Source organism: Colossoma macropomum, unplaced genomic scaffold (assembly GCF_904425465.1).
Source record: "Colossoma macropomum unplaced genomic scaffold, Colossoma_macropomum, whole genome shotgun sequence".
NCBI lineage: Eukaryota > Metazoa > Chordata > Actinopteri > Characiformes > Serrasalmidae > Colossoma > Colossoma macropomum.
The window spans coordinates 17,782,831-17,799,009 of NW_023494799.1; the positions used below are offsets into that span (position 1 = coordinate 17,782,831).

General features: G+C 36.9%; 1 protein-coding gene across 2 annotated transcripts in view; it reads right to left on the bottom strand.

Moving 5' to 3' along the window:
- Nucleotides 1-259: 259 nt before the first annotated feature.
- Nucleotides 260-16,179, bottom strand: part of si:ch211-126j24.1 (phosphofurin acidic cluster sorting protein 2) — a 66,156-nt gene continuing 50,236 nt past the window's right edge. For both annotated transcript variants that reach the window (XM_036586636.1, XM_036586635.1), the window contains 12 exons: nt 10,596-10,728; nt 10,392-10,496; nt 9,662-9,768; nt 9,234-9,388; nt 9,042-9,152; nt 8,806-8,908; nt 6,570-6,612; nt 6,381-6,423; nt 5,723-5,864; nt 4,457-4,680; nt 2,864-2,977; nt 260-2,521 (listed from right to left, as the gene is read on the bottom strand). In XM_036586636.1, coding sequence (XP_036442529.1) covers nt 2,406-2,521; nt 2,864-2,977; nt 4,457-4,680; nt 5,723-5,864; nt 6,381-6,423; nt 6,570-6,612; nt 8,806-8,908; nt 9,042-9,152; nt 9,234-9,388; nt 9,662-9,768; nt 10,392-10,496; nt 10,596-10,728 — 1,396 coding nt within the window. In that variant the 3' untranslated portion in view covers nt 260-2,405. The remainder of the gene's footprint in view (nt 2,522-2,863; nt 2,978-4,456; nt 4,681-5,722; nt 5,865-6,380; nt 6,424-6,569; nt 6,613-8,805; nt 8,909-9,041; nt 9,153-9,233; nt 9,389-9,661; nt 9,769-10,391; nt 10,497-10,595; nt 10,729-16,179) is intronic.

Consider the following 16,179-nt stretch of genomic DNA (forward strand, 5'->3'; position numbering starts at 1 on the left):
TTCAATAAGAAAAGAACTGAGAGACATTCGTATTGGACAGTGCTCATCTTTGGGTTAAAGTCTACTTTATGGATACTGAGATATCTTGCTTTGTGAAATACCCCCCACGTCATGTGTTTTTGTTTGTAATTAGGTTTGGTTTCAGGGGCCTCCCACATTACAGCTTTCTGCCCTGTAGCACCATTTTCTGGTCCAAAACATCACTGGACTGTTCAAAAAATGTATAGCTCTGTTTTGACACAGTCTGCGACACTTCACGAACAATCAGCTTTTATCGTTTATTTCATCGATTTATGCAATATTTCTTGTTATGTATTTATCAAATACAGAAAAAAACAAAAGTATTTGTGCACTTGAAAAACAGAACACACTGGTTCATTTTTCCTGTATTTAGTTACATGTGAAATGTTGTAAAACCTTATTGCAACACAAAATATTCTATAAAAGAGGTCAACTCCTTTAAAAGGGTAATACAAAACAACAACATGTTAATAACTGTTAAAAATAATGCAGGCAAGCTTAAAATTGTTTCCATATTCACAACAGTTTTTAGAACAGTTGAACAAAGTAAAAACGATATGAAACAATACGTTCACATGTGGAACAGGAAAAAAAAACAAAGCTCAGTGGTCTATCTCAAAAGAATACTGTCATATAACTTAAACCGAAGTTTGTGCAAATATGTCCGCAAATCTATATATTGACAGACTGGCTGCATATTAGCGTTCCGACAAAGTACTTTTGGTCGTAATGAAGGGTAAGCTTCCAACATTTGCCCAAAAGGTAGTGCTTAAAAACAGAACAAAGTTCTAAATGGAGTCAGGTAAGCATAACAAATGTTAAACATAACTGCTGAACATAACTCGGTGACCTAACCATGTTCTACAAAGCAAACAAAAGAAGCCAAGTTATACAGTGAAATGCACTGCAGAGCTATCATGAAAAAATATGAAAACACATTTAGAGTTCTTCAGAATTGTACAATGGACAATGAGACAATGCAAAATTCCTCCATATGTAACAGTGTACCAGTCTCAACTTGTCTTATTAAAAACAAAACAAATACATAACACACCAGGAAATGCTCTCAGCCTCAAATAACACTGAAGACCTTCTCCTGTCTTCTCCTTAATGACACAAGCGCAATCACACACACACACACACACAAAAAGCTACAACTGAACCCCTACTCCAAACACTTTTGTTAACCATGTCACCAAACCAAGTGTATCAAGCTCTTCTTCCTCATCATTTACAGACACACACATTTGTAAAGGGACTTTAGTGAGAGAATGAAGATACAAAAAAAATCTCTACAGTAAAGGTTACCAAAAGATCAAAAGGATCAAGCACCTTGCTCTCTGTTCGCATTTTGCCAATTTCTTTTAGCGAGAGCCCTTTTATGGCAGTTAACAGCTGACTTACTGGACCCTGTATTCAGAACAGTACGCCACCAAGTACAGTCAAAATAGAAAAAGTACCGTTCCCTATTTAGCTCATGGGCAGACGGGAGGGGTAAAGTGGAAAAAAATAACTGTCATCAGGTTTCAGAGCATATCTCTGGAGCATTCATCTGGCCTCAGCCTCACATACACAGAGCAGATCAAATCTGTTTAAAGGGCACATTTTTACAATGCAATGTATTTGTAGGGCACAACAGTTTTTTGGTCTGAGGTCATGTCCATCTTCATTCCTTAAACAGAGGTACTGGTTAGGGCTCTATATCACCACCCCCCTACAGCCAATTTAAAAGGAGAGCAGCATTTTTTTCTTTTTTTGCTTTCAGATGACTGTGCTTCCACATATTGAAGTAGGCAAATATGCTAGCTATTAAGAGAGCATACACAACTGTATGAGGAAGAGCGGTTGCTCTTTAAAGTTCACAGCAAGGTCTGAATCACTTAGAACCCTCCCCCACCCATGCCCAAATTCACCAACAATATTCCGTTTCAATACAATCACACTTCTGTATCACCACTCCCCCACTACCACACACACACACACACGCACACACACACACACACATCATGTTGTACACAGAACAAATACCGCCACAGGATTTCACCAAAAAATAAAAACTGTAACCAAACAAAGTGCAAAACCAAGCTGCCATTAAGGTGGCTATGAAATTCTAACCACAATATGTATATAAAAAGGCAGCATAAATATATATATATTTCGTCAGGAACAGACATTTCCTTTTGCTGGTGCAACAGCGTATAATAGGACAATTACATTAACAACAACAACAACAACAACAACATCCATTTTGTTTCGGGGACACAGGCTTAAGAGTGTTTCCACAGGAAAATCCATGTATCTTTTTCACTCTCTTTTCCTCAGGCAGTCTCTCCCTCATTTTGTGAGGCGGGTGCCAGAGAAAGCTCTAGAATGGCAAAAGCTTGTCACATGGGCTTGGTGTAGCCGAAAATTCCCACAGGGAAGTGCTTTACATGAGTGGGCCACTGGGCTGCCAGCTGAAAAAACTTCACATCGTGCCATTCCACACCATCGATTGAGACTGGACACCAAAAAGAAGGAGAAAGACAAATGAGAACTACATAGGCAAACAGTAAACTCTAAAACATTTTTTTTTAATATGGCACAGATGAAACTGAATAAACTCAATGAAACTTGAAACAAAGTGATATCTGTGAATCTAACATAACATTGTGTATCTTGTTGAAACAAAGAAGTAATACTACAATAGAACCAACAGAGGGCAGTAGGTGACTAAAGCAACTTCCAACAGACCTGTAAATGAAGAAGCAGTCAGTTTTCCTTTGAGACCTCAATGAAATCTATTTTTGCACTTGCTTGTATGGTATGCATGGGCATGTATGCATGTTTAAGATGTTTTTACCTCTCAGCATGGTGTGTTGGTGCTTGGCCGTGCAGATCAGTCTGCTAATACCGTCTATCACCTGGCTCTTGGAGTCCACATCCTTTTCTTTTGGCTTCTTACTGAGGAAAATCACTGCAGAGACAGAGACAAATCACACCCCATCATTTGTTGTGTTAGCTAAAAAAAATCACAAAAAGAAACATCAGCATAGATGACTAACCATTCATACTGTCAAAACAGCATAAAAAGGAACTATGATGCTATAAATCACATATGCTATTACAAACCAGTGTTGGCGTAGGTACTCAAAAGAATGAATCCATCACAAATTACAAAGTACAAAAAACTGTAATAGGATTATGTTACTTATTACTTGCTGTAAAAAGTAACCTCATTACTCATTACTTTATTTTTCTTTACTCTGTAAAACCCACTTGTACCAACTGCACAAGGGAGAACCCAATAGTCCTTTTTTTAGTAATTTATTCAGAAAAAGATAATCACAGTCATTTAAATGACTGCCTTTTGTAAAAAGACACCGACAGTTATGCTGATTCAAATAATGTATGACTGACGCTGTTAGACCGGTCCAATAACAGCGGGCACGAAATAATATCTTATAAATATTATAATAAAATATAAAGCTTACAGAGCTGTTTCCACATGAAAGTTGTGTTCAGCACAGAGATCTTTATTGATCAGTTTCAGATTGGTGTGATTAGATGCTTCTACAGATTGCCCGTCGAGTTCACTTCCTCACTCACAATTCAAGTCACACAGTCAGCTGACACAGGTAGCTGACTATATATTATACATTTACACACACATATGTAGGGAGTTTACGATTTTAAAGAACCACAGGTAATTTATTTTGTTCTCTTATTTTGTTGTTCAAGTAACACAATTCTTATTAAGTCAGTAACTTTAATGTAATGCTATTAAAATATTTCAACTGTAATTTGTTACATCATTTTGTTACAAAGAAAAGTAGTCATATTGCTGTAATGCATTACTTTGTAACACATTACCCCCAACACTTACAAACGTGTGTTATCCTCTCCATACCAGTAATTGTCATGATATAGGTCATAGCATTTTGTGTAATAAAGTGTAAAACAATAAATAGGCACCTGTGATTTAATGATAAATTCACATAAAAAACACACACACACATATATATATATATATATATATATATATATATATATATATATATATATATATATATATATATAGAGCACACTATACCTAATTTAGCCCATTATATCCAACATAAAAAGTAATTTACAGCACCTCACAGAATTGGTGAGAAGCAAAATCTTTCTTACTTTTTATTTGCTTTGACCAGGACACAGCACATTTCCAGGCTTATGTGCCTGACAACAAGATTAGAACCACAAGATGGATTCAGTATTTGTAACATTAGGGGTCAGGATTAAGCCTAGTCGCGGACTACATGGCATTCTGAATGAAGATTTTTCACTGAAAGCCTAGGACGGCTTAATCCCTATCTGGGAAACTTACCATAAATAACTAGAATTAAGAGTTAGGAACGATCACCAAGGGAGAAGCTAGTGTCTGAAGTATTCAGGAATGGAGGACTTGTGTCACCTTTCTTATTTTTCTCCTTCATGACTACTGTCATGGACATGCCAGGCGGAGGGGTGAGCTCTCCTCCGCTGGGGATGCGGGAGACCTGCAGGGAGCGGAAGTTACTCTTCAGTGTATTCTTAATCCCTATGTCTCTCTTCTCTCCCTCCTTCTTCTTCTCTGCACCCTGGCACGTCCAGTAATCCACCTGCAGGCCCATCACCTCTCCACCCGAACCTGGAGAGCTAGACACCAACAAGAAACAAATGAAAATTCTGAAAAATCCAAAAAAAATATTACAGAACAGAAGTGGAGTACTATGCACTCAGACACCAATTTCAATTAGTACACAATTGACACATAGTACATAATGACACAAACTAATCCAGTATAAATGGTTAATAAGAACTTACTTAAAAACTGTAATGCTGAACAAGTTTAATCCCAATGTTCCAGACATCTGCATAAAATGTAATACACGTAAGGGAACCTTTCGCATTGTATCTGGGAGTGTGAATTTGTGCAAAGATTTTGGAATCAAGTCTATTAGTTCAGTTTCCAAAATCGTTGGTAAGATATCCAATATGCCCTTTTGGGTCTTATCCCAGAAACACTGTCATTAAGAAACCACAAATCCAAATTTAATCTCTGCATACTACATGTAAAGAACGTAAACCTGCCCAGTTTTAATCTCATGGATAAGAGAACTGTCCTCATGTTTGGCACATAAGAGACTTATGTCCACACTCAAAAAGAAAAGTACTGTTTTTCTTAAGATCTGTGGTCGGCTTATAAGTTTCCTAAAGGAAGTAAATTAAGTATCCTAGGTACTTTCTCTTGACTGCATTCATCTGTACCGTATGTGAATATTTGTGAATATATAATTGTTTTCCTCTTTTCTCACTTTTTTTCTTTATTGTACATGAATATAAAGATGGCTACAAGGTTAGGAATGGGTGTGTATTGGGAGTTTAGATATTCCCTGTTTGCATTCCTTGTTTTGAAATGCATAATCCCAGTTTTGTTACACAAAAATCAATAAATATGTTTAAAAAAATCCAGAAAGACTTCTATGAAATCAGTAAAAAAGTGGTTATCTTCAGTAGACAACAGTACTGTTTCTTTCATATCCTTTATCTAAAAGTTTTGATAAAAAGTGTAAACTTCATTTTCTTTACAGTTATGTGTGCTTTGTGAATGTAAGAAAGAAATTGAAAGCATGTGTGCGAGAGTGATAGAGAGAAAAAAAAGAAGAGAGAGAGAGACAGAGAGAAGGGTGTGTTGTACCCTGCTCCAGAGAGACTGGCAGAGACGGAGGGAGAAGAGGGTGGAGTGCAGGTGATATCTTTCCCATATGGCACCCCCGTCTGGGCTGGAGGTGAAGATAGCATGTTCATACTGCCCATCATCATGGCATCATCAGAGTCCACTACAGAGAGCACACAGTCACACACACAGGCCCATTAAATCGTTATCTGTGTTTAGGGGCAGGCAATGTGATGATATGCCCACCTATCATTAGTGTGATTAACTAGATCACAATATGCTTTCTTTAATGGAACCCTGAATTATAACATTGATGTAATGTCAGATATTATATGCAGTCAAGAGTTGTCATTACAATTTATATCACATGCTAATTTTTGGTGTGTACTCTAGTTAGCTCTAAAGACATCAAATATCACATATGTCATGACAATTACCAGTAATGGAAACATTAATCTGTCATGACAACTCATGACAGCATCTGCTAAAACTTTTTAATGGCATGGTTATGCCAATGTTATGCAGCAGGTATTATGTTACTTGCATAAAACTGCATTTTTTTGTGTTCTGAAATAGAAATGTTTGACCAATGGCCATATACTAGAAAAATAAACTTTACATCAGTTCTCTGTTTGTGGTTGTGTGGGCGTTTGTAGGCTGGTGCACATACAGATCCTACCTGAAGTGGACAGGTTGTGCTCAACAATGCCTACTTTCACCAACTGTGAACAGACAAGCAAAGATATTATGCATAAGTCATAGCTTCTTTCTAATGAACAGGAAGAACATATTTTCAATCTGAGAAAGAGTCCTACCAATCTGCAGTGGTTCAGGGAAAAAAATTAAACAAGCGACTCTACACTCTTACCCCAATGAATGGCACAAACTTCTGACAGGAGTCCTCATCAGGGCTATGTGAAAAAAAGAGTAAAGGACCATTAGAACAACTCAAACTCCTACACAGATCTAACGCTATGGTGGTCCGTGAAGGCAGGATGCGTGCTCGGGTGTCCATGTGTAAGGGAGGGAGCATGTCACATCTGACTGAGTGAGGCATGGTGGTATCCCCTGGTGGCAGGGTGCTGTGAGGTCACAGTGAAGAAGCAGGGGTCATGCCATGTAGTCATGAGAGGATGCTGCAATAGCCACTTACAACCTCCACCAATTAGGCGTGGTGTAAGGCCTTGGACACCAGAAGAAATGGGGGTTGGCCTGGGGCCTGCACTGACTTTCAGGGTGTTTGAGTTATGTGATCGATACAATGACTGCTTCATGGTCTGCTTCCACCACCTCATATTACAGATGTCTTTTGGCAACAAAATCATGAAGCTGATCTCAGTGAGAATTAAGCCCCACTCCTGAGCAGCCATGTAAATTTTAAAAAATTATATATTGAGTATGCTAAGAACTGCATTTGTGGAGGACAGCTTTACTATGCTGTACTGTTATCTATAATGACAGCACATCAAAGTGCCTCAGCTAAGATGATCATAAAGCTGTAGTCTTGTGCAGAGGAAAAGACTGCTCTGTGACACTGACTGCTGACGCCTTCTTTCTTGACAAGGCACCTGCGTACTGGCAGTGTTCCAGCTGTGAAGGGAAAAAGTCACCCATCTGCTGTCTAGCCCTATTTTTGGCCTCTCTCTTTATTTTCTCCATCAATCGATGTTAATCTCATTCTGTCACTTTTACATCACTTTTAATACCCTACCCTCTCCATCCTCCTCCATCTGCTGCTACCTCACTCTCTTTTTATTCTTTCTTTTATGTGGAGTGGTAATTGGCTATGCAACCTTTCTTCGTGCCTATGTCCTTACTCTAGGGAAAGGCAGACCTTTCCAGACTAGTTATCTGCCCTGAGTCTCTCACTCTGGCTTGTGTGCTTGTTCGCGTGTGTTAGTAAAAGCTTAATCTTTCAGGTATTAAAAATTCTCATCAGTCTTGTGTGTATGGAAACCTCTCATTTTTTCCTGTTATTGTGGCGTCCTATCTTCTTGAAAGACGCATTACAATATCTATTTTTTTAAATATTAACTTACGGTGAAAAAGTTTGTTAAGACACTACAGTGCACTCGCTCAAATCAAACCAGACCAAAAAAAATATAAATAAATAAATAAATAAACAAAAGAGACAAAGATTAAACATAAACACACATTAGAATTAGGACTGATGCAGACGGCAGTGTGACACACTAAGTGTATGGTTGGGTTAGACATGAGAGGGGCAAACTGGGAACGTCAACCCACACAGAATCAGATACCTGATGTAAAAATCAAAATACAAACTTCTCTTCCTTGAGTGCCAACATAAGAAAAGAGGGAAAGAAACCCAAAGCACAACAGCATTACAAAAGCGTTCCTTGCCATTTATCACTACTTTGTCAATGGCAAAACTAAAACACATAAAACAACTGACAAAGAACAGAATCAACAACTCAGAAGTTCATTTAAAAACTTATGGAACATAAAAAATAAAAATAAATAAATAAACCATCAGTTTAAAAATCATGTTCATAATAACTTCTGGGCATATTTTTTTAACCCTCGGAAACCCAAGAATTACTTACTCTGGTTGATGAATTTTCATTTTTAAACTGTTTTTATAAGGCCACTTACCATAAAAAGTATAGATGTTTTCATACATTTTGCTTTGTGGTGGATTTTGGGGAAATGTTGAAAAATTGCAACCATGGGTTTTAAAGGTTACAAAATTTTCTTAATGTGATTTTAACAGCTTAACTGTATCTGATACTCATATATCAGATACTCATCTGCACCAAAACACCTGATGCTTTTTATAAAGTACCTGAAAGTTACCTGATGAGCTGGATGAGGTGTGTTGGGAATGGAAAATACTTGAAAATGTGCAGGGCACAAGGTCTACAGGACCTGGAGCTGGATCCACTGATTATAATGGAGTAAATGGGGCCAATGTGTGAGTTATACTAAAAAGTGGTCAAAATTGAGGCAAATGGTTGCATTTTTGCAACATTCACAAAAACTGACTCAAATTTTTGTATCTTTTACTTATTTGTTTTTCTTTTTTACTGCTAAACAAGAATGAAATAACACATAACCACACATTCAAAAAGACATAAGATTACCTTTTCTGTTTGTAGGTAAGCATAGCTTCAGAGATGGGGAACTGATGGGACACATTCGCCCCAGCTAGGTACTGAGACACTCGGCCAGCCACATCAATATTGTCTGTGGAGACAGAAAGCAAATGTAAGCTGTCACATTTATTACACATTTAACTCTACTTAACACTTACAATGCACAAGTCCTAAATACATTTTACTATAACTGAATAAAGTAAACATAAAGCCCTGGGCCGAACCTGACGTTGGGGCCTCTAACCTCCCAAATACATCTCTCCAGCCGGCGTCCAGGAAGATGTTACTGAACTTGTTATCAAAAGATGAGATATACTTCGCCACAGGGTGACAGCCTGCACAAAGTTTAAAATCACAGAGCAATGAGCGGGAAAAAAAAGCAGATTTTTCCTTTTTTCAATTTTGAGTTTCCTTACCGACTGGGATGACCAGGAAGCGGATGTAGCTCAGCCAATCAGGAGTCTTGTTAGCGAGCTGTTCCACAAAGCACCGCAGCACGGTGCTGAGGTAACTCTGGTCACCTGCGACTGCCACCTTAATTGTGGGGGGTGTCTGTGCGTTACAGTTACAGCTGAGGAAGAAAGCAGTATATCTCATGAAGCAAGGATAAAACCACTCCATTGGGCATCTCTGTTCCAAGAGTTCCCTCAGCAATTTGCCAATCAATGTTGAGAACTTCTGAACCTGCCCATGGTGCTTAGCAACAGTTGCTATGCATAAGTGCACTGTTGGTCAGGAAATCAAACAATCAAAAGCACTGACCTTTTTAAGACACATCTGAGGTTTATATCAAGAGTGGTAAGTGGCGGCTATAACAAACGAAAACTCAAAAATAGACCCTTACAATCTCTGGATCCTGGTGACGATAGTGTTGAAGGCAGCTTGAACATCAGCAGCGGAGATGGTGGAGACAATGGGCTGATTGTGCTCATGTAGGATCTCATTCAGATACTGGACAGAAAGAATGAAAGAATGAGAGAATGAGAGAGAAAGAGAGAAAAGGGGAGAGAGAGAAGAAAATGTTACAAATAGAGACAGATTAAATGTGGTAGTGCCCTTGGTAAGATTAGTAGTTCTGGAAGAGATACAGCTAGCCTAAAACTGCAAGTGCAAGTCAGCGTACTGTCCAAACAAATATATAAATATACAATACTGAGTTCCCTAGTGCTGTAGAAACAAGAAAAAAAAGAGAGCGCCGTAACATCAGCTGCCTCATTTTGCTGCAAACAATAACTGGAAAAATAAATTATCAAGAAAAAGTAGGACAATTAGCAATAAGCATCCATTAAAGGTCTGGAAATAAGTAGAGAATTATTAATTATAGCACGATAAATATGGGTGTCCTTAACATGGCAGTAACAGTAGTCTAGTTCATAGCTGGAGCAGTGTAAAGTGCAGGCAGCACTGCAGGAGCAGGAAGAGCAAAGGACTGGATTTACTGCAGGGGCTCAAGGACATGGTGAGAGCACCACCTGCTCACAATCACTCAATACACACACACACAAGTACATATACACAGGAAACATATCTAAATAGCTGAAATTAATTTCAATCAAAAAATATCACAGACACACCTGGCCCTGCCAGTCGGTAGTGTTGATGAGTATGATATTCTCAGGTAGCTGCTCATCAGAGTTGAGAATCTGATTGAGCTGGTCGTACACTGACTTTCTGGGAACCTGAAACATATGTAGAAAAGAGCATACTCAAACACACACAAAACCAAGGATGACAAATTATAACAATGCAAGTATTTTTTTAATATGTCACAAACATACCTGTACTGAGAGTCTGGAGTCCGGTGAGGTTTCACTATCAATGCTACTGGTTCGGTCGCTCTGAGCTTTCGAGTTCTGTCTGTCCTTCATAGAGGTGCTACGGGGCCGTCTCTGCAGCTTGCTGTCAGTTTTACTGGAGACACAAATTTTACTTTATTATTTTTCAAGGACATTTCGCCATAACTCTAGCAGCGACTCTTAACCTTCATCCACTCAACTAAGTTTACCATTCTACAAACTGCAATGCAAAACCTCTGATTTCATGTTTGGCTGGGTGATTTTACACAATACATTAAAAATGACTTTTTAAAAAATGCTGCCTGCAGAGGTGGATCAATCATTGATTAGATTTTTTTTCCCCAAAACACACACAGTTAATTGAAATACATTTTTAGATCAGAAGCAGTAACCCCCACTAGTTTTGCACCAAACTGCTGCACTGTAAAATTGTGCTTCAACTCAGGAAAGTTAGTTGCCAGGACGTCTTAAATGTTGAGTTTATTGAACTTCAACTTCTGTTGACTTTTGGCAGTTAACAGAACTTAAGACATTGATTCTTGTTTGCTAACTTACTATTTTACAGTGTGAAACTTGCAAAGTGCAAAGCTACAAGACACTAAAAACTACACAAAATATGCCCACAGTGTTTGGCTTTCAAATTGTTATAAAAAAGAGCTGCAGAAAGAAAAAAAAATAAGAAAGACCTCAAACAACTTTCCTTGCAGTGTAAAGAATGCTCGAAATCAGGGCAATCATGAGTGATGCCAACATTCGTTTAAATTTAAGTAAACATAGTACCACAGTATTTTAAGTGAATTGTCTCTGGTGCAGTGCATGGTGATCATGTGATCTAATGTTACAGGGATTCAAACAATGCTGCTGTGAGGGAGCTTACACATACTTTATGTCCTAAAAAAAAGATAACACCAATATCTTTGTCCTTTGTCTAAATACAGGCCCTTAAACATATGTGTGCCATAGGCGGAAAACTGACTTAAAAGTTCTGTATCAAAACTGTAAAGCAGACTTATGTGTCATTAATATAATAATGATGCCAAACACCAAGAAATGTTATTATTTTGCACTAGACATTGTTTTCTGATCATAACAGTTTTTATTTTTATTTGGATTACTTACTGGATTATATATATGTATATACACATATTCCTTCTCAGAACCAACCTGCACTGACCTAGAAAAATACCATAGAGGTCTATTGGTTGAAATGTTCAACATAAAACTAATTCAAAGTTTAAGCACAAAACAATAAAATAACAGTTCTTTATCATTTAATATACTCTGTGAAAAATAAGGAATGATAATAATAAATAAACGAAATTAAATACAAGAAATACAAAATATAAAACATAAAATGACAGGCCAACAAGAAAATCATTTCATATTTCAACATCAAACATCAGTATAAAGTGTTTTTTGCAATTCTTATAAATCTTTCATTAAATGTATAAATGTGTTAAGCTATTTAACATTATTTTTGTTAATATTTTTGAAAAACAAAGTCTAAAAACTAATGTCAGTGTCACTTTTGTGCTGATAATCGTCCATCATATTGGGTCCATCACATTGGGTCAGCTGTGGTTCAATGGTCCATTGATGGTTTTGGCACTGAATGATTTGGAAGGAGTACCTGATAAAAATACTACATGGTTAAAAGTATGTGGACATGCCTTGTAATTAGTGGGTTTGCCTGTTTAAGCCACACCTATTGCTAACAGGTATACAAAATCAAGTACATATCCATGCAGTTTCCATAGACAGTCTAAGTAAAATGGTACTGAAGAGCTGGGTAACCTTTTGAAGTTGCACTGTTATAAAATGCCTTTTCATCAAGTCCGTTTGTCAAATTTCTGCCCTGCCAGAGTGGCCCCATTGAACTGTCTGTGCTGTTACTGTGAAGAAAAAGTCTAGAAGCAAAACAAACGCGCAGTGGTGGGCTGCACAAGCATACAGAACAGGACCGAGTTCCAAGTCACCTCTGGAAGCAACATCAGCACAAGAACTGTTTGTTAGGGGCTTCATGGATGGTATCTATAATGACTACAGTAGCACAGCAGCAGAACATAAGCCTAAGACCACCTTGTGCAATGGGGAACATCAGCTGGAGTGGTGTAAAGCATATCACTATTGGACTCTGGAGCAGTGGAAATTCATTTTCTGGAGTGATGAATCATGCTTCACCATCTCGCACTCTGACAGATGAATTCAGCAACAACAACAATAATAATAACAGTAACAACATTAATAATAATATTAATAATAAATGTTTGTTTTTAAACATTCTGTCATAGCAGTAATCTATGTTTTATTATCTATTTACCAATTTTTTAACTGGTATTATGGAGGCAACATATAATTAGTTATTGCCAGCAAATAGATTCAATAAGTAAGATATAGTTTCTGTCTACAAAGAAAATGCCTTAGTTAGTAAGATCAAACAAAGTTAATTAGGTCTTACACTGAACTATATAATGAACAGTTTTAGGATAAAGCCTGTTAGTTTAATATATCTAGGTAGTTGTCTATATTTCTAGATGTTCTTGTTGGCCTATCATATTTTGCATTTTTGTATTGCATTGTTATTTATGTATTATTATTTATTATTTATCACAGAATATATTAAAGTATTACTGTTTTGTCTAATTCTTTGAATTACAATTGTTTCAAAGATTTGTATTAATCTATACTTTGTGTTAATTGTTTCAACCAATAGACCTCCATGGTATTTTTCTGGGTCAGTGCAAGTTGGATCTGAGAAGGAATATATATAAAATCCTACACATAATCCAAATATACAATCCAAAAAACTATTGTTTTGATAAAAAAACGTCTAGTACAAAATATTGTACTACAAAAAATAACTGTTATATTAATAGCACAAAATAATGCTTTACAGTTTTGGCTTTACAGTAAAAGCCAGACCTGAATTACACAAATTATGCAGTGAAATATTTTTATACACCCATCCATTTCACAAACTAGAGATATCAAATTTATATAAAAACATGTTTTTGCTTTGTTCTGCCTTGGGTGGGGGTATCTCAAAAACTAAGGCCTTTTTGGGAATTCTGTCTTATACTAAATGGTAAGCTGTCTTAAAATGAAGTACAGCTTAATGTAACTCTGTGCTGACTGTCTAACCAGCTATTTTTCAAGTCGATAAAACTCTAAACTTGCTGTAACTTGTGATTCGTATTACTAGCGCTGCTTCCAAGCCTCCCAGCTCAAAGTAGTTAGCTAACGTTAGATAGTTAGCACAATAGATTAACAATAATAAGAATGCTGGTTAACTCATGTTGAAAAATCTTTTTGAGAATAACTTATGAATGTCAGTGACCTGAATCTGAGTTTTTCCTCTCTATCTATGCTGAGTGTCTATCTAGTGACCTGTTTGAAGCCTAGCCCATTAGCTTTACTCAGCTGCACTTCTGCTTTACTGTTGCTCACACCTCTCACATTGGAGCTTTTATTTTATTCTGGACCAAAAGGATTTTAAAAGAAAACAGCACCTAACAAACTGATGCTAAATTTATTAACGTCAATTGCAATTCAGTTATACCTGAAGTTTTCAAGGCTTTTGGAAGTTCTGATTGAATTACACTGATACCTTTTACTCCTACTATTCAAGCTGTGTTTTGCTAGGCTAGGCTTCTGATTGAGTCATTATTCCATTAAAGTAACTTTGTATGTTACGGTAATACTTTTACTTGAGTATGGGTTAAGGTTTACACACCTCTGACAAAATCCTATTCATAGCTGCTTATAAAATGTGAAAATAAATATTCTGTACAAAGTGTTAAGAATGTTTGTGTTTTCCCTTTTAAGAAATTTATCATCAAGATTTGAACACCTATCTATCCATGCATCACTCTGGCTTAACTGGTACTTGATGCCTTCTGTCATCTTTCGGAGTGACCGTGTATATAAATCATATCGTCAGTCATATGACTGCATTCTGTTCTTATTTGCTGATTAAATTATGCATATGTGTTTATAACATCTCTATTTTTACCAGCAAATAAACTGTCTACCACTGGAAAATGTACAAAGTTTTACGCTTTCCTGGCGATTCTATTTAACAGTTTGCGTTTCCATTAACACTTTTTATTCAATATGCCAAAATGTGCACAAAAATATGTGGATGGAAACCCAGCTAATGACAGTGTGTGTCCTTGTTCAGTAATGAGATATAGCATGTTTCAAACAACTTATTAGCTAGTAAGGATGATGTTTGTGCTTTTTTGTTTTTCTCTTTATTTTTTCCCCACAAGTTAACTTTATGGAGTAAAATCTTCAACACTGCACTATTCTGAGACGCAAAATGGTAGCAGTTCACATAATATGGGTGATGTGATTAGACAGTTTGGCATTTATTCACATTTAGAAATATTGGCCTGATGTTTCTTTGCTGCATGGAGTGTCGTTTCTAATATTATGTAAATGGGGTGTCCCCCCATTTGCGGCTAAGAATACTTTGGCTAACGTTCACATTACAAGCCTCATTGCTCAAATCTGATTTTTTGTTCAAATCCAATCTCTCTGAGATGATGGTACACACTTGTTTAGGTAAGTGATTCAAATCTGTCATTAATGTGAACGAACCGGCATCCTGAAATGACCTGCATGTGCACATCCTACTCAGTAATGTCACGTGAATGAATCACGTGCATCATCAGCAAACAAACTAACAAACAGAACAAGCCTTCGCTGCGAAGATAATTGAACACTGAACAGCTCTCAGCTTCATTATTAGAGCGAGATGAAGGTGAAAGGGTGAGATGTGTGGCTTTTCCACCATTTACAGGCTTTAACATCTGTTTGGCACTGCTGCCATGGTAACGCTGAATGATGGTGCATGCGCAGGGGAAAAAAAAGCACATGAATTCTGATCTGAGCGTTCTCATTAAGGTCGCATGGCCACGAATCGGATATGTATTCGATCTAGACCCACATATGAAAGTGGATTTAAGTAGTGTTGGAAGGTTACACATATAATACTGCTGTTACGTCTAACGACGTACTGTGTAAATATGTTTTTTTTCTTCTCTCTTGCGTTCCATTGATCTCTGTCTCTAACAGTCTTCAGGTGTTGCTGCTGATGAAGGTGAGGTGTCATGTGCTGACTGGCTGAGCTGAGATCAGAGGAATAACAACTGCAAATATTATGATTGTGTACTATAGATAAAAACCTTGCATATTAGCGGTATGTGACATAGAATGTTAAGCATGTATTGGATACATTTTATTAAATACTTAAAGTACATACTGAACCAGTACTGCAGAAGCACAAGAAGGATTCAGCAAATGTCCTTGACTGTATTTGTGTATATACTGATTATATATTGGGACTATATAAATTGATATACTAATTATGTGATTAAAGAGCACACAGTTAGTATTACAAACATAATTTTAGCACAGTTTAAATGTATTTTTAGAATTCAATTTGGCTGCACATACTAGTACACTTAAATTATATCTTAAGAGTGGTGAAAATAACACATGACTAATATACCTAGTATACATAAAGCATGACTTAAACATAATGAATACACATTAGTAGTGA